This window comes from Rhinichthys klamathensis, unplaced genomic scaffold (genome assembly GCF_029890125.1).
Source record: "Rhinichthys klamathensis goyatoka isolate OS25496 unplaced genomic scaffold, OSU_Roscu_1.1 h1tg000064l_1, whole genome shotgun sequence".
NCBI classification, from domain to species: Eukaryota; Metazoa; Chordata; class Actinopteri; order Cypriniformes; family Leuciscidae; genus Rhinichthys; species Rhinichthys klamathensis.
Window position 1 is genome coordinate 502,501 of NW_026606607.1, and position 24,636 is coordinate 527,136.

A 24,636-nucleotide genomic window follows, 5' to 3' on the forward strand; every position below is an offset into this window, starting at 1 on the left:
TCATAGGCACCCAGTTTACTGCCAATCACCTGACCCCCACACACACATTTGAATGCTTTTATTTGGATCCGAAAGACACACACACACACACACACACACATTGGTTGAACTCATCTTAAACTTATCTTACCACTGCTGGTCTCCACATTGATCTGTAGACCCAGGTTATGTTGTGGACTCATCACCCAGAGATTGCTAGTTGCTGTAAAGTCAAACTCCAGCCAACCTTCTTCAGCCGGCCACAACCTGCGAGATTCCAGCAGAAACAGATCGGCATCCCTGCAAATGAGAAAGTCTGGAGATTATTAAATGTTATAAACAATAGGCCTATACATGAATCAATGACCCTGTTTTATATTCTTTATTACAAATAATAGTGTAAAAGTATATGGAATAAACGGTAATAATAATAATATGTAAGTAAATGGTAGAAATAATAAGTATTAAATGGTAACTTTCAAAGCAAATAAAGCATTCTTTAGATATGTAACTTTAATAATATTTCCCATTTAAATAAAATTAGGTTGTTCCCATCAGGGTTATTATAGTTAACTGAAATTAAAAATAAAACCATAAAAACATTTATGTAGCTTGATACAAAATAAACGTTAACTGAAATAAAATAAAATGGAAAACAAAATTAGCAAAACACACAACAAAATTACTAAAACTTTAACTAAACAAAAAATGAAAATGGAAACCATAAAAGTAAAAACGTTAAAAATATGAATAACAACTTTAGTATCTCGCTGTTCCAAACCTCATCCCATTTTTTACGATCAATTTAAGGCATGTATTCAATAGTAAACAAAGTAAAAAAATAACAGTTTGTCAAACTCAGTGGAGCTTCAAGTCACAGAGTTGAGAACAGTATAGTAGTAGCCTTACAGGGAGGCCTGTCCCATTATAATAATTACACACTATGCATGGTAATAAGCATTGGCCGGGTCACTTCAAAGCTGTCGGTCACACAGGTGTTCTGGGAATGTCCCTGTAGCCCCTCTTTATTGCTCATTAATTAGAGCCGCACTCTAAGGAGCTCCATATGAGGTTCTTCCCTCTGGTGGTTCACACGTCACATTCGACATGAACACATCATGCTTATGCTGACTCATACGGTTAAGTGCCACCAGTCACACAGCTTCACCTGGGACAGGGTCCGAACGGGACCACAGGGGAGCTGCCGACTCTAAAAACCCCACTGTAAAGCCTCTTATAGACACATAAAATTAACTGGAATAATAAAGTCAGAAGTGTTAGGTTTTTTTTTTTTTGGTTTCATAAATCGCATTTATTGCCTCTGTCATTGGCTGCCGTTAAAATAGGCCTATAGTTTAATAGCTTCACGCAGCCATTGCATGCATACAGGACCGTCTTCACATATGGTTTTGGAGGGTTTTTCAACGAGGCCAGATGTACATGAAAACAACCAGGGATTATAATATATACAAACAGAAAAGTAATAACTCTACAGTCAAGTCATTTTTCATGAGGTATTGATGGATCTTTATGAAAGCAGAACCTGATTTCAAAATAAATACAACTGGCAGTGTTTTAAAATGCATCTCTCAGATTTATCCAAAACAGACATAGGAATGCATTCACTGATACAATGTATATTCACTACACTGTAAAAAAAAAAAGTTTTTTCACAGAAATATACTGTATTATTTTACAGATATTTTCTGTTTTTTTAACATTACGTGTAAATGTCATTAAAATACAGAAAAAAACTTTTATTAAAAACATTAACCATAAAATAAAAGTAATAATCTGTAAATTCATATAAGGAGAAATTATAGTTTTTTTACAGGATTATTCTTTTGTTTAATTGGCTTGAATGTTAAATTACATTAAATTCTATGTAAAAAGACAAAAAAAAATCGCTTATTTAAAATTAAGACAACTATGTGTTTTTTTACTGTGAAACCTTAAATTTAAGGTAAATACATGTAAAAAAACAATCGTAAAAAAACGGTAAAAAGTCTGGCAGCAAAGTTGCCAAACACTTACCGTCAAATTACAGTAAAAAACCTTAAGTTATTCTACGGAATAATTCTGTTTTTTAAAATACAGATACTGTAAACATGTTCTGTATTTTTACAGTTCCACTGCTGTAGAATGAAAAGAAAATCTCATTAAAAAACTGTCTGTAGAACATTAAACAAATGAATAAATCTGCATATAAACTGGAAATTATTGCAGGAATACCTTACAATTGTACAATTAAAGAAGTCTTCTGTTTTTACACAGTATTCTTTGGTAAATTCATAACATTATCAATTACATCCACAAGAACTCCCCGTCAAAGTACAGATTTTTAGATGTAAAACACGTACTTTTCACATTAATGTATAGGTTTACTTTGAATAAACTTACTTTTATAGTAATTAAACGCAACTATCCAATATATCTACATACTTTTAATTCAAGGAGTTCACTTTATATAAACATTGTTTTATAGTAAATAAAAGCAACTATCCAATATATCTACATTACTTTACCATTAATGTATAGGGTTAGGGTTAGGTTAGCACCTCACCCCTATCAAATACAGGGTAAATGTAAAACTTCCAAGTCCCCTGCCACCAATGCAGATATTTTTCAGAAGCAAAGATAAACTTTGCTGGCCACATCAGCTTAAGATTCAACAAGTGCAGATACAAGAGTGATAGATAAAAAATATATACATAAAATAAAAATAAAAAAACAGCTATGTAGGCTATACCTTTCATGCATATGCTGTAAATAAAAATTGAACATAATAATTACTGTGTTACAGAAACAGATCTAAAAATATTGCCTCGAAAGATGGATGAATACAGTAGGAGATATTGTTGCACAGTGTAACTAAATATACAGTTATTGTACATGAAATAATTGAGCTTAAGTTTAATATAAAATTAAATCAAGAATAGTCAGTGATTGTTTATGCATCCTATATCCAGTGTTTCTACTGTCAGGTACCACTGACTCAGTGTTTACAATTCTGAAGTGTTCTGTAACAATTTCATAAGTGGCAGAGAAAAAATTGAGTGGCAACATTTTCAGACCCCACCCCGTGCACTGTAGCTGCTGCTGTCTGGTGCTGCAGCCTCAAGTCTCGGATCATCATCCTTTGGGACAGTTTTTCCGCAAGACAACCAGGCTCAAGAATGCTGGACACTAACCTCCTAATGCCTGTCTGCCTGTTGGTGTGAAAGAACTCTTGAATCTTGTGTGCTGATATGTCTTCTTTTGGCTTGGCTTTTAAGGGTGACATTGTCTGTTTGAAATGCTGCCCTGACAGTGATTTTCTGACCATATACTATATTGACACGTATCTCATATGCTTATTTGAGAAGAAAATATGTGATTCAATTTAAAAGTAAAGGCTGTAAATCAACTTTAAAAACGTTGAAGCATTAAGACACAAAGTCAATCTATATTCAACAAAATTCAAGGCCCTCACTGCAGTGAAATCATTAGGCCACTCCACAATTTTCTCGGTTGATGGGAACAAACCGCCACACTATGAATAAAGCTTTACAATGGGGTGCTATATATTTTTAACTTACAATAGGTGAGCAATATGTGTGAAAGACAAGGAATTTATTCTGGGGCTCGAGTTCAACCAAGGCTCTTGTAGCATAAACTTGAGCTTTGGTAAACTGGGGGTGAAGGAATTGAAGACATTAAAATGGTTGAAACATTACACAACGTGTAAACAAACATCCTAATTGTTTTTCTAGTCTCTGTGCTTTAGATATCAAGAAAGTGCGCGCAGATTCAAATAATTGAATGTTGTACAATCATTGGACGAATCATACGCCAGAGGCAATCTCGACCAATGATATTGTTTGACTTTGGGAGGGGGATACGTCATAACTTCGCGCGAAGCAGTAGAGAGCCTGGATAAAGTATGGAACATTTCCACGATATCGGCATTCAGCTTTCACTAAAGGTAGATTAATATACCCAGGCGGCACATGACCGACCTTCAACGTTGAAATATGATTGAAATAATGCCAGTCGTTGAAACAACGTTTAATGCTAAATGGTTGAAAAAGGTTAACAAAAACACTTCTAAATCAACGTTTAATTTTTTACAAGATCTGTACGTTGAAACAACGTAATGTTTTCAACAACATACATAAATATCTGCCTTTTAACATATTATTATGATAATTCATTAGCATTTAATGATTTTTCTGATTTTCACAACAGTTCTTCAATGTATATGTTAAAATATAAGTATTATCATTAACAATAATAGTTTCACCCTCAACAGAGCAGTGCAGCAGAAACCGTTTGCTTTATGTGATTTTGTGTGAATTTACAATTTTGTATGCTTGCCAATTTTGTCTGCTTGCCTAACAGTTTACATTGCATTATTACATATTAATACACTGTCATATCATTTGACCAATTAATTAAATAGTAATACAGACTGCAACTCGCGCAAACTATTGCTATTGTTATTGGTTGTTTCTCCGTTTTACTTTGAGCATGATTGGTTAATCTGTCTGTCTTCCAGGAAACTGTCCAATGAGAATGTGCGCGGCTCTGCGCGCCTATTTTAAGTTTGAAAATACGTCCGTTACTCTCGGTTGGTGTGAGCAGCTGCTGTTTGCGTTGTTGATTACTCGGTCAGACCTGGATTATTTTATATCTGCCTGTTGAATTCTTAAATTCTGAGCGAATTTTAGTTGCTATGTCAATGAAGAACAAAAGCTGGAATATGAACAGAGGAAGGGGTCGTACGTGGTCTGTTGGCGATATCAGGTAAGAAAACATTTTTCAGTCCTTAACAGTCTAACGTTTAGGGACACGGGTAATTTAACTGTCATAGGCTTACTGCAACCTCATAAGATGAATAAGTTATCTCTGTGTGTGTTTTTGTACTGCTTCACTATTAACGTAGCGATATTAGCACGTATTTCAATGTGTTAGTACCATCTAACATTGCTGTGTTTTGTTGTTGGTAAGTTAACATGAGAGGTAAAAAAGCGTGGGAATGAGTAAAGTGATAAAACCGTCATTTATTCGTTAGAAGTATGTTTACATAACCTCTTCAAACACTGATAACATATTGAAAAGATATTTGTTTACTTTATTTTTTAGATCAAGCATTGGAATAAGATGTTTATCGGGGGAGAACACCCAACAGAAAGACCCATTCACCAACTAACGTTACAGTAAGTCAATTTTACCCACTGTTCGAAAACCTACACTGGGATAGTATTAAGTGTGATTTTCATACTGTTACTGATGGAAAGTCTGAGTAACTTTCTGTCCTTTTGTCTTTCTTCTGCTGAAGTGGCGCACTGAAAGGGGAGATTCGTGTCACCTTCATCAGTCCTTTCTTTAATCACTGGAAACATTAAGGGAAAGACGCTCAGATGCAGGTAAAATTATTTGATGGGGTTAGGGTTATTTGATTTTGGTGTACCAACTGGCATTTTGTGTGTGTGTGTGTGCTTCCCTTTCTATGATACACATTTCTGACGGGATTGCCATGCTTTATGTGTATGTTTACATTTTTAATCATGTAACAACTAACAGTCTCAAAGATGACATTACTCAAAGATAACTTTTACAATTGAAATAAATTTCATATACATAATATATATATATATATATAGCCTATATATTTATGTTTCCTCACAATGTCAAATGTGCTTGTTAAAGGTATTGTAGGTAGAATTTTTTTTAAAAACTTTTTGCCAAATTTGTTTAAACTTTCTATATATATCAATGCATAATTAAAATGTAAGTACTCTGGAAAAGAGAGTATAAAAATCGAGTGTCTGTAGTCCTCTCAGGGCTGTAATAAACACAGCTACTTATCTCCATTCTCTTCCACCCCCTCCATTCTGGGCTCCTTCCAAAACCACGCCCCCAAAACACATGAACGTGCGATGCCGACAGCTCACAGCTGGAGGACGCGCTTACCAGCGCCGAGCGGAGAGGAGCAGTGCATGTAGTGACATCATATCAGACTCACATGTAATAAAATACCTAACTTTATCATTATGAATATAAACAACTAACATGGCTGTTAGTACTCACTATCAAGCTAGCATATCGATACTGTTAAAGTTTAAAATATATTGAGTTTGATTCGTTAACAAGCTAGTAACATAAAGCAAAGCTAAAAACAGGTTGCATTGATACACGTTTTCCCATTACAATCAGTTACACTGTGATGAAGGTGAATTTTGTGTAAGATTCATAACATATACGCCGTGTTTTGCATGTAATTGTGTCTCTTACTAGTCTCTTACCCTCCTCGAGTCAAACGAGTGCGCGCATGTGGGCAGCGCATGTAGCAGCGGGGGTGTTGCCATGGTTGCGAGAGAGTGACAGTCGCCTAAGCCAATCCTTTGTTTCGTCCCGGAAGGAAATAATGAGCTGTGTTTAGTGCAGATTAAACGGTCTAGAGTCACTCGATTTTTATACTCTTTTTATCATAATTAATTACATTTTAATTATGCATTGATATATATAGAAAGTTTAAACAAATTTGGGAAAAAGTTTTTTAGACCAAAAACGACCTACCCAACCTTTAAGTGCGGCAGCTTTTATACATTTTACAATTTTAATATGCAAGTTAACATTGTCGAGTCAGCAGGGCTAACGTTAAAACTCGCCGTTTGTTACATTATGTATTAACCTTATAAAAGTCTGTCTAGCAAATGTAACATTATGCTGGTCCTAATAAAGTTAAACCGTTATTAACGTTAGCCCTGAATGTGAAACATGCATCAGCCATCATAACATTAACGTTAAATACCTTTGGTTGACTAACATTAATTTAATAACGTTAGCTGTTAACTTAACGTTACATCTTACAAGTTACTGTTGCCTCTTGCAAACACGTAACAGTAGGGGTGTGAAGGTTATTATATAACCGTGAGAACAGTTATAGTTGAACACCGTCATTAGAACTCTATAACCGCCAAAACCGTTATTCAAATATTTTTTACAAACATTTTTTATCATAGAGAATGTTTAAATACTATTATCAGCTTACGAGGGAAACAGAGCTGTAGAGTTAGTGGTGCTTCGGAGGCTGAGTGCTGGAGATGATTCGGGAGAGGTCTGTGCACCTTTACCGATCAGAGCGCGCGCTGACACGGAGTAAAGCCTTGTTTATACTCGACGCGTCCGTTTCTTTTACTGTCTATGGTCCGCGCGCACCTTAAAAAAATGACGCGTTGGGTGCGCAAGACCCCATTTCGCTTGGCTGTGTGCACAGGGTTTTTTGTAACAGTGCGCACGGCGCCGCATCCGAGGATGAACGACTTCATTGCAAAGTTTTTTTTTGTTAAAGGAGAACTCCGGCACAAAATGAACCTTTGGTCTAATAAAACATTGGTACCTAGTCAACCGTTCTCTGAGATTTGTTTTCATGATAATCGAATGTAAAGAGTTTTATCTCTAAAAACTGTTTAGCGTATAACACTAGTAATGGGGGCATTTAATAAGTAAAAAGAAATCGCTAGTTAATACCACTAACAAGGCTCAAAATAGCCCCACACTAACACAGTAACATAATGAGGGTCCCTACATGCAAACCGAAGCATTGAGAACTTTGTAAGTGTGCAGACCATTTAATAAGAAGATATTTTATGAAGACAGTCCTTTTCGTGTATACAGAGAGGAGCCATCTTTGGAAAACAGTCTCGACTAGTCAAACCACGAACGACGTGCTAAGTGAGCTGAACTGTATGAAGTTCAGTGAACTTCTGAACTGTATGAATGGCGTTCGTGGTTTGATTAGTCGAGACTGTTTTCCAAAGATGGCTCCTGTCTGTATACTCGAAAAGGACTGTCTTTATCTTTATCTTCTTATTAAACGGTCTGTACACTTACAAAGTTCTCAATGCTTCGGTTTGCATGTAGGGACCCTCATTATGTTACTGTGTTAGTGTGGGGCTATTTTGAGCCTTGTTAGTGGTATTAACTAGCGATTTCTTTTTACTTATTAAATGCCCCCATTACTAGCGTTATACGCTAAACAGTTTTTAGAGATAAAACTCTTTACATCGATTATCATGAAAACAAATCTCAGAGAACGGTTGACTAGGTACCAATGTTTTATTAGACCAAAGGTTCATTTTGCGCCGGAGTTCTCCTTTAAGGGTTTGTTTACTGTGCAATGAACGTGTTTTGTTTTAAATAAATCACACAAAGTTTTTTTTTTTTCTTAAGGATTTGTTAACTGTGTGTGATTCATTTAATGGAAAGCACATTCACTTCTAGTCGTCTTGCTGTTAATTTTAAATAAACGTAGAGCAAGTAGCTAATCAGTGTCTGCTCGTTTATTCCAACTAAGTTGTCCTATAACAGACGAACGTCGCAACGCATACAGTTCAATTTTCATTCAAGCTCCAAACTGCAATTATTGTTAAGGGGCAACCTAATGGCTCTGCTCTGGCGATTTTTACAAGCATGATACATCTTATCTATTTTTCAGGACAATGCCTGGTGAGAGCCACTACAGAGGATCATAGCCATCGTTGGAATTTTGAAAGGACGTGGGTGAATATCAATCTGCCAAATGAACTTTTTTAGCATGCACATTCACATCTGTATATTAATACTGATTATATATTAACTTTGTTTGTTACTGGAAAGAACTTAGCTTCTGAACTATGAACAAAGAACTTTTTGACTGAAGGACTTGACCGTATTTTATGTGCATTTTAGCCTATGTGCATTTTAAAGTAAACCCCATGCCGTAATGGAAAAAGTATGTACATATATTGGCCAGTTGCTTGTAATTGCTATCAAATATTGTTTACATAAAATAAACATGTGTATTTTTACATATATTGGAGAAATGCTTGTAATTACTGTCTATTAATGTGTATATAAAGTTAACCCATACATTGAGTAAATGTCATGTTGATATATTGGAAAGTTGATTTTAATTAGTATAAAGCAATGTTTATATAAAGTATACCTCATACATTGATGTTAAAAGTATATAGAAGGTAAAGCCCCATACATTAAAGGTACAAATATGTAGAAATATTGGAGAGTTGCCTGTAATTATTGTCAAATAATGTTTATATAAAGTAAACCCCCTTATTTAAATGGTAAACATGTAGAAATATTGGAGAGTTGCTTGTTATTACTGTCAAATAATCTTTATATAAAGTAGCACACTGTATTTAAATGGTACAAATATGTAGAAATATTGGAGAGTTGCTTGTTATTACTGTCAAATAATGTTTATATAAAGTAAACCTGCATACATTAATGGTAAAAGCTTGTAAATTTATTGGAGATGTGTCTGTAATTACTGTCAAATAATGTTTTAATAAAGCAATAACTGTTAAAAAAAATGTTTCTGAAACTTAATATCACAAGATCTTGTTTTTTTGTACAGGATAAAACCAATATTTAACAGGAATTTACTGTAAATAGATTGAATAATGACATAAAATAAAAGTTTAAATCGATCAATATACTGGTATTAGGCTTTAAATTAGGGTATCTGAAGGTAATTATACAACATTTTCTGTGTGTTTTACATAGAAAAGTCTTTACTTTGACAAGGAGTTCTTGTAGATGGATTGGATTATCCTAAAAATATACCAAATAATACTGTATTAAAACAGAAGTCTTTGTTTTAATTATGTAATTTTAAGGTATTTCTGCAATATTTGTAAGTTTTTATACAGATTTATACATTCGTTTAACATTCAACAGACATTTTTTTTATGAGATTTTATTTTTTTTCTACAGCAGTTTGACTGTAAAAATACAGAAAATATTTACGGTAAATATCCGTTTTCAAAAAACAAAATTTTTCTGTAAAATAATTTAAGTTTTTTTACTGTAATTTGACGGTAAGTGGTTGGCAACTTTGCTGCCAGACTTTTTACCGTTATTTTACGAAAAATTTTTTTACAGTGTATAATTCGCTTTGGATAAAAGTGCCAGTCAAAATTCATAAATGTAAATGTCTAAGCTCTAATACAACCTCCAAGCTTTTTGTAATACAACAAATGTTTATTCATTCATTATTTGAAAATTATATACTTTCACAATATTAAAGGTGCATTATTGCACTTTTTTTGAAGATTTCCATTAACACCATGATTTTTAATAAAATTTGCTTATAAAGTTATTTTAAAGGAAATTACTGACATTGGCTGGAAGAAACTGTGACATTACAAAGCATTTTTATTTGCCCCTTGTCTCTACAGAAATGCAAATAAAATGAAAGTAAAATGTGTTTACTGTGAATCAAACTGTGAAGACTGTGAATCAAAATCAAGGCAAAAGTTGATCACAGTCAACTGAAATTACAAGTGAAAAGAGCAAGTGAACTAAACTTTTCTACAACACATTCACTCTGGTACTGTGAACTCTTTTACAGCCAACACGTCCTGAACATTTTTTTTTAATTAAACAGCATTTAATTACATTCAATTGTAATTTTTTGTTTTGTTTACATGTCCATTTTGAAATGAGGGACGACAAATAGTTGAGGGTATGTTTACCCCTCAATGCTGTACTAAAAACGGAAACGTTTTTTTACTTAACATTGTCAAAAAGTTCCCCATTCACACGGATCCACGACTAAAAACTTGTATTATGCATGCTAGGCCAGCGCTTGAGAAAGACATAATTTCTGTATCTCCACTTCTTTCCAACCCACAGTGCTATCCAGCCTGTGGCTTTGTACCTGCCCAGATTCCCCCTAGGTCTGAGGCCGGTAACACATGCTAGGCCAGTAGTTGCCATTTGGCGATGTCACTTCGTAAAGAACACTACGACCCAATAGACTGAACATGTAATGTGCATGACGCCACCGTTTTCACAAATTCGTGTTTTTGTAGTTTTTACAAAGACAATAATGGTATCGTTTTCAGAAACGTACACTTTGAAACCTATTTTCAAAAGTTATTTTTTTCTGGCCCCCAAAACGCCGTTGTGATGTAAATGAAAATTTTACGTTTTTATATTGAAAATGGTGTTGTGTAAACGGCCTCTTAATCTACAGCATTAACCTCTTAATATTTATTTAAAGTAAAAAAAAAAAAAAAAACCTTTGCATCATCTTTGGCTATCTAGTACATGATTTACTGAATTTATGGATAAATTCCATAACATTGTGTTAACAACTATACTCCATAGACTTTATTAGAAAAATAGGATTGGTTAGTAACTGACATTTTTAAGCCAGGCTCAGCGATGGGTCAAATTACAACAGATTAAAATAGCATATCGGGCTGATTTATGCAGGCTATGCAAAGTATACCTATGATGACCTACTGAATTTGCCAAAGTATGCAGTGTAAAACAGAGAACATTATAAAGAATACAGTTTCCAACAATGCAGTAAGTAAATCCTGAGAATGACTTCTTATTTATTACCTGACTGCTAGAAGATACAACAGTATGCAAGCAATCCATTTCAGACATACCCAAATAATGGAAGATACCTTTACCTTTAATACCTTTTTTCTAGTGGTGAAAAAATGAAACACCTTTAACAAAAATAAATATGGTCTAGATAAACAACTAATGTGTGCATTGTTGGGAATCAATTGAAATATGGTCTTACAAGCCATTGTTTCTTTACATTTAAGACCTTGTGAAGCTAGTTGACTCGAGGTTAACTATACTTCTGTTTTAGGTCAAATCGTCTTGCCACATGGGCTAAATTCAGCCAGATATACATCCCCTCTGCACCACCTCCATAACCAAGTTATTTTTTGCACATTGGATTAAAGGCTTACACACTTCAGAAGTTTCATCTCTGCCATATTGTGCATCTGCCTAGCTCAGCTATACCGCATTTCCCCAACCAATGTGTTTTTTAAAGATCACAAACCATAAACACAGTAATTATGCTGTTAGAACTTGACAAGTTTGCAAATTAATCTGTTTGTAAGCAAATACATTTTGCAAGCCACACAGTATTTGGGATTTACAGGCAGAAAGTGGCATGTAGGGAAATACCACAAAGCACGCTATAATTTGCATCAAGGTAAACCTTGTTGTGCAGTGATACAATGACTGGCGATACATAATCTCAAGATATGACTAAAAATAAAAGAATCCTACAGCAGGTTTGGAATTATGGAAAAACAGTGTGCCCATTGTTCAACTCAGGATGTACACCAAATGAACACTTCGTGATAAACATTAGAAAACTATTTGGGAGAGAAACATGTGGTTCATTTAGCCAGAGATTTTGGCCTTTGTTTCTTGTTTGGTGCCTTTTTTGGTTAAAAAATAAATAAAATTGATGGGTAGTCTCAGTCACACCTTATTGGTGTGTTTTGAACACTTTACCGGTCACGCCATCTGCCTTTCTCAAGGAGATATCCCTCCCACCACCCACAAAGTCAATGTTTGACGTGTGTTGGTGGGTTCTTTTTTAGACGCCAAACTAAAGCTATTTCAGTAGTGCGTTGTGGTCATGGCCGTAGTCTACATAAAGTACATGGTAGACAACCTCTGCTGTGTTCAGTGAGGGATGCCAGGGCTTGATTTAAAATACAGTCAATTACTCAGCTTGAAAATCGTGCAACAAATACATATTTTCAAAATAGCAGTTTAATACTTAAATTTGATCATATTTACATTCAGTTCACAACTAAACTGGTGCACTATTTATTTAAAAAGAGGCATTGCTGAGTTTTAATGGCATCAGAAGAGCCAAAGTGAACTTAGTTTTCTATGTGTGCTTTTGAAAGAGACCATAATTACTATGAGGTCATGATTTTATAAGTTATTTGACTATACTCAACTGGATAGACTCGACAACAAATGAGAATATGTAATTTTATAGAATAGCATTTTGAAATGTAACTTCTTTACCTGTCTGGGTGTTCCCCAACCACCTGAAACACACTAAGTAGGAATGTCTCATTGCGAAAGGCCCTGGTGACACACTCCTTGTAGATCCTGAATTCTGCAGCTGTGATGGCCTCTCCCTCTGGGATCTGGGACAGGTTGAATTTGAACTCTTTATGGTGTCGTCTCTGTGGAGACAGCTCCCTGTCATTTTCCACTGTTAAGACACATAGAAGTACAATGAGATATTTTAGTGTGCTTGACGAACTGCTATTGACATATAATTTGCATGTTTGCATACTCTGGGTCACACATTTACTATACAGGGGCAAGAATAAGTTTGTGGTCTCTGGATGTCTGCACTGATGACCCATACAATGTGGTCTGATCTTCAAATTCAGAATTTTCTTCATTGACAAGGCAGGCTGAATCTCTATGTTATGACTTCTCCAAAATTGGTGTCAGTCAAGGAAACGAGATTGGAAGTGTGGAATTGTCCAAAGATGACCTGCGTCTTTAAATAAAGGCACACACTGACAAATATGTTCTTATCAAGAATAATTGGTTAATGTTAACCAATGCCTAGATCCCAGAAGCTTTCAAATGACTTTAAAAACACATTAGGCCTACAGAGATGCAAAAAGCTGGAAAAGGCTACAAAAGCATCGCTAAAGACATAAAGATATTCGTCAGTCCATAATAACCTTTTTACAACAGAAATGAACCATCACTTAACTTACTTCATGGAAAATGGAAAATTCATAGCTGTACAATGACACTATTTTCTTCTAGATCTGCTGTACAGCCGAAAAAACTTTGTTGCATTATTTTCCTGTTATCACTGTAAAGCTGCTTTGAAACAATCTGTATTGTAAAAAGCGCCATATAAATAAAGGTGACTTGAATTTACTTAACTTGACCTGGTAAGATACCTTTTCAACAAATGTAGAAAATTCTGGATTGTTTCTACTCAGGGCGGACATCCTGTCAAGATCACTTTAATAACACAACAGGCAATCCTGAAAGAGGTCAGAAAGAACCCAAAGATAACAGCAAAAACCTCCAGAAAATTATTTAACCTCTGCAGAAGTCTATTCATGTGTTCACTATAGAAATCAGAAATAAACTGAACAACATGATATTTACGCCATTGAGACATGTTTTCCCCAAATAACCTGGATGTTCTACAATGGTTCTGGGAAAATGTTATTTGGACAGTTGAGACAAAAGTTGCACAAAACTTTGAGACAGTTTTTGTCCAAATCAAGTAAATGGAGTTGGACAAAAACGTCCCGGGTTACGTATGTAACCCTAGTTCCCTGAAGGAACGAGACGCTGCGTGAAACGCTGCGGAAACGCCTCCTGCGTTGTGTGTCGTGAAGCAAGTATGGAATCAGCCCAACGGCGAGATGGAACGTCAGTGACGTGACGTCATCGACCAGAAAACTATAAAGCACACCCATGAACACAATGGCGACAGCTTCTGGAAAAAGTCTGAAGCAAGTCGATCAAGGGAATGCCGGGAGTATGGCAACGACACGCAGCGTCTCGTTCCTTCAGGGAACTAGGGTTACATACGTAACCCGGGACGTTCCCTCACAGGAACGTCGAGCTGCGTGAAACGCTGCGGGAACGCTAATACCCACGTCGCCATAAGAGCAAGTGACCGACTGTGTGAATCAAGGGTTAAATTCAGCCGAAAGCACCTCCGCCCCAGGGGTGGAGCTAAGGTCTAGGTCATAAAACCTGACGAAAGTATTCGGTGAGGACCAGCCTGCCGCATCACAAACGTCCTGGAGGGAAACTCCTGACAATAAGGCTTTGGAAGCCGCCATACTCCTGGTAGAGTGAGCTCGGACAGCCAAAGGTGAAGGCTGACCAACCGACTCATAGGCAAGTGAGATGGCCTCAACCACCCACTTGCTCATCCTCTGCTTAGACACTGGGGACCCCTTCTTAGGGGGTCCAAAACAAATGAACAGCTGTTCTGATTTCCTCCACAGGGCAGCTCTGTGGACGCAAGCGTCTAGAGCCCGCACAGGGCAGAGCAGATTAAGGTTTTCCTGATCAGACGATGTAAAAGGAGGAGGACAGAAGGCCTGAAGAACTATAGGTCTGGCCACATTGGTAGGAACCTTAGGGACATAACCTTCACCATCCCAGGTGAAAACTCCAAGCACGAGGGAGCAACCGAGAGAGCCTGAATATCTCCTATTCTCTTAAGAGAGGAAATGGCAAGAAGAAAAATAGTCTATAAAGTAACAAACTTATCAGCAACTTCTTCAATAGGCTCAAAGGGAGCTAGGGAAAGACCTTCTACGATGATAGCTAAGTCCCATGCTGGCACCCTCGTGCGGACTACAGGCCTCAGCCTTAAAGTACCACGAAGAAAGCGAGTTATAAATGGGTGTCTCCCCAAAGAGACTCCACTGAAAGGGACATGGTAAGCAGCAAGTGTCGCTACATACACCTTTAGTGTGGAGGGGGATAGCCCTGAGGAGAAACGCTCCTGCAGGAACTCCAGCACTGCACCCACTGGGCAGTTAACTGGGTCCAACAGGTGTTCTCCACACCAAGAAGTGAAGAGCCTCCACTTCAAGGCGTATAACCTCCTCATGGAAGGAGCTCTGGAGTGAAGGATGGTCTCAACAACCTCGGTTGAGAGACCGGCCCCTACGAGCTGGGCCCCCTCAGAGGCCAAGCCCATAGCTTCCACAACTCTGGGCGGGGGTGAAGTATCAACCCGCTCGCCTGAGAGAGAAGGTCCCTACTGATCGGAATCTCCAGAGGAGAGCCGTCTAGAAGAGACACTAGGTCCGCAAACCATACTCGGGCCGGCCAAAACGGGGCTACCAATAATAGACTGACCCCGTCTCGGCGAACCCTCTCCAGAACTCCTGGGAGCAGAGCAATCGGGGGAAAGGCGTACAGGCGTGACCTCGGCCACGCCTGCACCATAGCGTCCAACCCCAGCGGGGCTGGATGACTGAGAGAAAACCACAGTGGACAGTGTGATGTCTCCCTGGACGCAAATAGGTCTACCTCGGCACGACCATACTGCATCCAAAAGAGCTCCACCACCTCGGGGTGGAGTCTCCATTCCCCGGGCCTCGGCCCCTGCCTCGAAAGGATGTCCGCTCCCTGATTTAAATACCCCGGGAGATAAATCGCCCTCAATGAGAGAAGCTTCCCCTGGGACCATAGAAGGATCTGGCGAGCCAGATTGTATAACGGGCGAGAGCGCAGACCCCCCTGATGGTTTATGTAAGAGACCACCGATGTGTTGTCGGACCGGACAAGAACATGATGACCTCTCAGGTCTGGCAGGAAGTGCTTCAGAGCCTGAAACACTGCCAACATCTATGGACAATTTATATGCCAAAACCGATGATGGTCCTGCCACAGACCCTGGGCTGGGCGACCACTCATGATCGCCCCCCAGCCTGTGAGGGAAGCATCTGTCGTTAGCGTTACACGACGACAAAGAGCTCCCAACACAGGTCCCTGGGACAGAAACCAAGGATCCCTCCACCTGACCAGAGCACGGAGACAACGCCGTGACACTTTGATCACGTGGAGGGGGTTTCCCCTCGGGGAGAACCCCTTGGTCCTGAGGCACCACTGTAATGGTCTCATGTACAGCAGGCCGCAGGGTATAACACAGACAAACTCAAGTCTTGTTCTCTGTGTGTAAAGATTTGGTGGTAAATCTAGAAGGACAAATATTTCAATAAAACTGTCTTCACCTCTTGAGTCGATGCCTAGCTACAATGGAAAACAGCTACCGCTAAGCTTGTACTCATGTTGATGCAAATGTACAATGTGAAAAGAGACCTCCAGGGGCATGAGTGTGTAAACAAACTTGGATTTGGAACAAACAATCAAGGCAAGATTCACTGTTTCAGAGACAGCAAAAAAGACATTGTTTCTTTACAATACAATGACATGATATAATAATATACTATTCGATATAATATTCATGCACAATATCAGTGAAAGACCAACATGTAACCCTTAACATTAACTTTTTCACCAGGGTTTTTCTTTTCACATACCTAAACATTATAAAGATGTGGTAAACTATGTATGCTCAATAATAGCCTATAATTGACTGACCTAATTCACCCATATGGTCTTATACATACGCATTTATATTACAGCACCACTTCACAGAGCGTCCAGATGTGCAGGGCATGTGCTGTAATAATGATTCACTATTTCTGGTAGAATACTAATTCTTTATTTATTCAAGCTGTTCCCACAGCAAAGGAAATCGCAGAAATTCATTTATCCGCAGTTTTAAGATTTTCTGCATGAGTTCAGCCATTTATGCAGAAAAAGGAAAAAGGGGAAATTGCGACCAGAGTGTGTTTTCTCATCAGATGACAGCTTTGTCATTCTGCCGTGCTATTCTTCCCCTCACGTCACAGACAACCCTTCCTCTTGTTCCTATGGACGACCCATGGGCAGTATTTCTTGCCATAAGTACAAGTCCAGCCGGATGCCCCGCTTGTGGGCCCAGGGTGAGGTGTCCTGCTCTGATTGTATTTCCATGCTTCCCTAGGTGAGGAACACGCACTTCCATCTAATCCCTCCCTCCCTGTGAAGAGGAAGAGAAAGTCATGGAGTTGACTAAATCGTGGAGAAGAGGAATGAATTAGAGAGCACCAAGGGTTTTGGGGTAATGTGAAGACTACTCCTTTTTCTCTGTTTGGTGAATTACAGAAGCTGTTTAAAGTTCTCCAACATCACATGGGAGCAACTTCTCTGATCTGTCGTCCTCCAACAGGGAGTTATACTCTTCTGCTGTCCTTACACATGTGTTACAAATTAAAACTGAACCTCTTGAGAAAACCTCAAAGGGCTTAAGACAGATCCCTGAGGGACACCCTGTCCTTGTGCTACATACTCTGCTCTAATTGACTGACTAACCTTGGAAAACCCACCTGCAAAGTATGAAATAGAGTACTGGTAGAATCTTTTGACCTCTAGTGAGGGTCTCCTACCAAAAAAAAAAAGGAAGAGGAAGAGAGAGAGAGAGAGAGAGAGAGAGAGAGAGAGAGAGAGAGAGAGAGAGAGAGAGAGAGAGAGAGAGAGAGAGAGAGAGAGAGAGAGAGAGAGAGAGAGAGAGAGAGAGAGAGAGAGAGAGAGAGAGAGAGTGAGTGAGTGAGTGAGTGAGTGAGAGAGAGAGAGAGAGAGAAGAGAGAGAGAGAGAGAGAGAGAGAGAGAGAGAGAGAGAGAGAGAGAGAGAGAGAGAGAGAGAGAGAGAGAGAATTTTCTTTATTGCAGTTACAGCTTCAGGTTCACATGGTGATTGCTTAACATCAGGCGTTTTCTCAATCACAATATGACTGAGTAATTCATACTGAAAGCAATTTCCAGAGGTCCCATTTGTGATGTTTTTAACATCAGCACATCAAGGTTTGAATTTGGCCATTTCACATGCTGCTGAGACTTCTTCATTAACAACTTTCACAGGTGGATCCAACAACAGAAGCCAGTCTCTCCACAGCAAAAACATCCGAGATGACAGATATATTAAAGGTCAACCGCACAAGCAGTATCAAGGGCCACTGATCTGGAAATTACCATGTTACTTTTGCCTAAAAACGATAGGGTGGCTGAAGACTACCCATGAGATTTGGCAGAATATATATTCTGTCAATGGCATTCTTTTTATAAGTTTTCATTGCCTGTATTACAATTATGAAAGCGGACATTTGCAAAGGTCCCAACTGTTCAGGAGTTCTAAATGTGTCCTCTGCAAATGCTGTTGCCTTTTTAAAACAATAATGGAAAAAATGAGGCTCACAAAATGATAGATTATACTTATATCAAGGACTTGGCATTGACAGTAAGAAACACAACCAAAACCACAGCCCATATGGTTTGATATAACTGATGTGGTTTTTCAGAGGACAGACCCAGTAAGGACCCACAACAATAACTGTGTGGCCACATACTAAACAAAAATGTGAAAGTGCAAAAGGTTGTTTGAGCAAAAGACATTTAAGAGCAACAAAGTGGAAAGTCTTGTGTGACTATCATTGTGTTGGCGTTTTTCATCATCTTCACAGATACTCTTCTCCCACACATTAACAGGAAAAGAGGACAGGGATGTGATGAAAGATACAGGGAGAGGGACATACACTGAGAAATGGTTTATACAAAATGCAAAGCAAAATTATATGAATGCTGTGTGAATTCTGTTAAGTTTATGTGAAAAAAAAAAGGAAATAGAATCTCACTAAAAATATATAGGCATGCAGTTTACAGGCATTGCCACCCCATAATGCCTGAAATGTTATGCCTAAATATTTTATAGTTCATAACTGTAATATTTAAATATCTTATAATGTTCAAATGTAAAGTACTAGTACTACTTATGGTGCTCCACGCGATTTCAGATATTTAGCTTCCGCATTAATGTCTGGATTTTGACAAGGCCATTCCAAAACTTGTGAACAATGAGGAAGACTTGCTTTGATTTTTAATCATTGATGCTAAAATGTCCAGGTCCTGATGCAGCAAAACTTCCACAAACCATCACACTACCACTACACCACCATGACTGACTATTGCTACAAGGTTTTTCTCATGAAATGCAATGTCTGATTTCCACCAAACACAATAGTGGAACATAGAAGAAGTTTTACTTTTGATTAATTCATCCGTAGGGCATTGGGCCAGAGTTCTTGAGAATCATTGAGGTGCTTCTTAGTAAATGTGAGGCAGGCTTATGTTTTCTTGGTCAACATTGGTTTCTGCCTTGCTACTCTGCCATTGATCCTATTTTGACATTAGTCAAGGTGAGAGAGGCCCAAAAATCTCTGAATGTTGCTCTGCAGTTCTTTGTCATCTTCTGGATAATATACCTTAATCTTGGAGTAATTCTGGTAGGATGGCCAGTTCATTGGAGCCATAAAGGCTTAGGAATTGCTTTGTAACCTTGTTCACCCTGATAAGCTTCAACAGCTTTTTTTGCTAAAGGTCTTTAGAAATCTCAAAGCTGCTGACTGAATGAACCACATATAAGGGAGTAAAGTTACTCCAATTACATACTGCATGTTAACCTGATTAAAAAAAATGAACGGCTTTCTGTTGTTTGAGTAAATTACCTATAATAATCCAGCCTGATCTCATGAAATGTATGTCTCTATAGCACACATTGTATTTATTGTGCAATTTATACGCAAAAATTAATGTGCATATGATACACAGTTTTCACATGCATGATACGCACTTTATGCCGTGTAATACGAACATACCCCCACACCACTAATCCTACCCAAACGTACAATATGCACGTACCCCACACCACTAATCCTACCAAAAGGGTTTACAGTGCGTATCATATGCACGTAAAAAACTAATTTTCGCATATAAATTGCACTATAAACATTATGCGTGCATCTCAAAATGAATAATAAGCAAAAGTTATTACTCCACCGCCTGTGCATGGAGTCATTAACAACAGTCTTATATATTGTTGAACCAACCTGAAACAGTCTCTTTTTTTTTTTATGATGCATTATACTATGGTGGGTAAGCAGTAAGTTCGGTTGTTTTATGGGAAACACTCCTCTGAATGAAACAAACTTAACATAAAACATGCCAATATACATGAATTAAAGTTTAAAACATTTCATTCAAAATTTTAATTGTTAAAAATGTATTTATATACTGTCTTTTGTTAAAAGTACTGACATTTGTTACAGTGTAAAATGGTTAAGTTGGTAAAGGGGTCTGGGATAAAGCTCTGTGTCATTTTAATTAGGGCTGATTCTCCATTTCCACCTGTATAACATCTGTTTCTTTCCTTCTGTGCTATTGTCATTAGCCTACACAGGACAAAAAGGAGTGGGCTGTGACCTACAGAGAAGATATGGAAAAACTTCAAAACATGCAGAAGTGAGACAGAGAAACAGACACCTGAGGAGAGAGAGACCGACATTAGAGACAGAAATTTTTTTTTTTTTTGCCAATCACAGTGGCATATGGCATACGGCTATATGGACTGGGCAATGAGGCTTCAGTGTGGTCCGTGGTCACATGCGAGTCACACTTTAAATGTTTTCCATCTCATCCTCTGAAGTAGTCCGGTGGTCATTTGCATTTGATTCACTCACCACATCTTGACTTTTTCCTCCCTTCCCACAACCACTAAGATAAACAGCAAAAAATCACTTCCTCCAAGACCAAAGGGGGCGCTACTGATGTCAATCCTACACATCATAATGACCTATATTCCAGAATCATTGCTCTATGAAGTATCCAGGAGATGCTATAGAAACTCTGTAAGTTTAACGGTGTAAGTTTAAAGCTGGTTGAACGATTTGAATACATTTCTCAAACCGGTATCTCAGATGGCCAGAATTTTACATAAAATACAGTAACAATGTAACAAGCATTACAGGACAGTGACGGTATATTTGACAATTCCATGTTTTTAAATTAAATAAAGTTAATAGTCTATACAACTTAAGTGATTGTGGAGAGGGAAAATGGAAATGAGTTGTTATTGTTGTAAATGACCCATTAAAGTCTGTTTATGACTATAAACTGTAAACTGATAATAATACAGCTGTAAAGTCACATGATCGCTTAAACTAATCATGCTGATCTTAACAAATGTGATGGTTTTCAATGTATACAATAAACTGTATAATGTACACTTTCAATGTGTATAAACAACATCCACGTCATACTGCAGTACTTTGGTGCAAAACAAGTCACTACCAAACACGTTTCTGTTAAGGATTAAGGGATAATTTATATCTAAAGCTTTTTAATTATTCTGTCCAATCCAAAATCAGTCACCACAAATTTGTGAGAAATTTTTTTTTTGAGTGTACACAAAGCCTGCAATTATTTCCTGCGTCTTTGCAGCACATGAAACATTCAGATGCATATGATTTGAAAGCTGTCTCCCTCAGTTTAACCAATGAAATGTGCTGTGAAGCCAAGGCATGTGAAGAATCCATCTGTGTTTATGTAATTATCTTCAGAATCTCCGTTCACATTCTCTTCCCCCACAATCTAATTGTTTCAAACTTCTGTAATGAAAAGCTACCGTGACTTGCTTGTCATCTGTACGACTGCACTTGTTTTTGACACTCTTAAAAAAATGGGAATGACACTTTATAACACTCAACCAAACCAACCAAAACTCTTTTAACTAAAACTGCATATAACCCTGTTAACACTGCATTGTGGGGTCCACAGGAATACAGGATGAAATGCTGTGCTGCAATTTGAGTAGTTTAGCAACAGAAAACCAATCACAAATTCTCATTGCTTGTCTCATGAATTAAATATTCATAAGATCTTCTGAAGGGAATTGAAATTAAGGTAAAAATCTCAGTGATGTTAAATGTTCTTTTTTGTTTTTCTTTCATTTCTCTGGGTTTGTCTTTTGTTTTGGGAAGCTCACCAAAGGGAATTTATGCGGTGTCATTTTCATAGACAGACAGACAGACTTTTAAACATACAGCCTTTTGTACAGCTTTTTTTACCGTTTAGAGATCATGTGTGAACAGAAGCTGTTGAGAACTACCAGTAAATGAGTTCTGCAAGGCAACTTTTGGGATGGGAAGTTGTAACATTTCCAACATAAGCTCATTGGAAAACCGTGCCTCCACCTACATTTTTGAAAATCTCCAAAAATGTACATATGCATACGTTTCACTGCAGTTTTCACTGAGAATTTTGTCATTCTATCATTTGTCAAATTTCTGTTCTGCCACTGGCCTCACAGTCAGTGGTACCCAAAATTTCAACCAAAGAGCAGTTTCCTTAATCTCTAGGTCTCTAGGTAATCACACTGGCCTGTTGCCAAACTTTCAGTCGTGGTCAGACCTTGCTTTTCTACGGGCAAGAGTTCCCCTAGAACAAGTGTCAAGGCATGTTGTTGTCTCAACAGATACCTCCACCACCGGCTGGGGTGCTTGTGTGCAACTGGCATGTAGCATTGGGTTCCTGGACAGGACCTCAACTGCAGTGGCATATCAATCGCCTCAAATTGCTAGCAATATTCCTTGCCCTGCGCCGATTTCGACCATTGCTACAGGACAAACATGTACTGGTCCGGACGGACAACACATCGACCATTGCGTACATCAACCGTTAGGGTGGTCTACGCTCCCGTTGCATGTTGCAACTCGCCCGCCATCTCCTCCTCTGGAGTCAGAAGCATCTAAGGTCGCTTAACGCTCACGATGTTAAGCGACCTCACGACGGAGAAGTACCCGCTTTGTCTGGGACGGGGCACCATATGGCACCCATGTTCAGACCTCTGTAACCTCCACATGTGGTCTTTGATGGAACCATCCTGAACCCACCTCCGTAAATGCCCGATCAGAGTCGTGTTTCCTCTCAGCGCTGAATCTTAATGAACAATTTATCTTTCATTGGCCAGACGAGAACTGGCCCCCCGACTGAGCCTGGGTTCTCCAAAGGTTTTTTGTACGTTTTTTATTTTTGTACTGGTGGAGTTTTGGTTCCTTGCCACTGTCACCTCTGGCTTGCTTAGTTGGGGACACTTAAATTTTAACAATATTATTGATCTGACTTTACTGACGCATATTTTTGGTCAACAAAGTGTACCTGGAATTTGGGCCGGCCAACTCTCACCTTAATCCTGAGACCCCAGCCTGGATATGTGGCCAAGGTTCCCACCAGCCCCTTCAGGGATTAGGCGAGATCCCAATTTGTCAGTCATTCTGACATAACGTCTCAGTTCCCTCCTTCAAGGAATGGGGGTTACATTAGTAACCTTGTTGTTACTCTGCACTACTTACAGATACATCAGTCACTCAGAAAGCCAAAAAAATTGTGAAATTTAGTTAATAATTTAGATGCAACTAAAGTTTTCTCCTCATTTGAGTGGATGACGAAAACAGCAAAATGCTTAAAGATAAATTTCCCATGATTGACAGTTTCCCAGGATTTTGGCACGAATGTGTGAGTGGTATCTTAACGATAAAAGATTGAAAGTCCCTGCTTGTGTGAACAGCAGAGGTGCACATTTACCAGAAAAGGCAATCCAGCAATTTTACAGCAATTTACTGGGTTTAATGTGTGAAAATGGCTTATTAAACAACTAAAACTACTTGTTCAATGTCTTGTCCAAATGTTAACCCTAGGTTTACAGTGTTAAATCTCAAATGTTAAATTTCTCCCCATAGTAAAATGCATTGTTGGAAAAATTGACTAGCTAGTCACAAAGTGTAGAACTACTATGCTAATGATGGCATTTGCAACCATAGTTTGTGCTTTAGAGAAACGTACCCCGAGATTATTTAACCCACGGACTAATGCTTGGTTAATAAAATTACAATAGTGTGTAGTTTTGAAATATAGTAACTGCATAGGTAAATTACGGCCTCCCAATAGCGTTGCTGGTCATGGGGTTTTATTCGGGCAGCTGGGAGATGGCAGGGGTTTGACACAGCATTCCCTGGGCATTTACTACAACTCTGATCTAGCTCTCTGACCCACACAAAGCATCAAAGGCGCCACTACAGGAGTCAGAGCTCTGAGCAAAGGTCAGCAAGAGGTGCAGTAGTTTATGGCAAACCACTGATGAGAAGGTCATAAAGATCTTTAGGAAAATTATCACACTCACTCACACATTGTAGTTTGTATTGTATTACATTGGATACAGTACAATGTTGAAAACTTACAATATTTTTTGTTAAAAACAATAATGTTCTTTTATTAAGAAAAAAAAACGGTAACACTTTTTTTAGTTTAGGGTCCAATTCTCACGATTAACTTTTATTAGTACTTATAAAGCACATTTAATGCCTTATTCTGCATGACCATATTCTA

The 24,636-nt window shown here is 38.1% G+C and overlaps 1 protein-coding gene across 1 annotated transcript in view; it reads right to left on the reverse strand.

Moving 5' to 3' along the window:
* bmp6 (bone morphogenetic protein 6) overlaps positions 1–24,636 on the reverse strand; it is a 66,308-nt gene that overhangs the window by 17,175 nt on the left and 24,497 nt on the right. Inside the window, exons 2-3 of the mRNA XM_056249808.1 lie at positions 12,829–13,021; positions 131–279 (exon numbers count right to left, since the gene is read on the reverse strand). Of these exons, the coding sequence (XP_056105783.1) occupies positions 131–279; positions 12,829–13,021 (342 nt within the window). The remainder of the gene's footprint in view (positions 1–130; positions 280–12,828; positions 13,022–24,636) is intronic.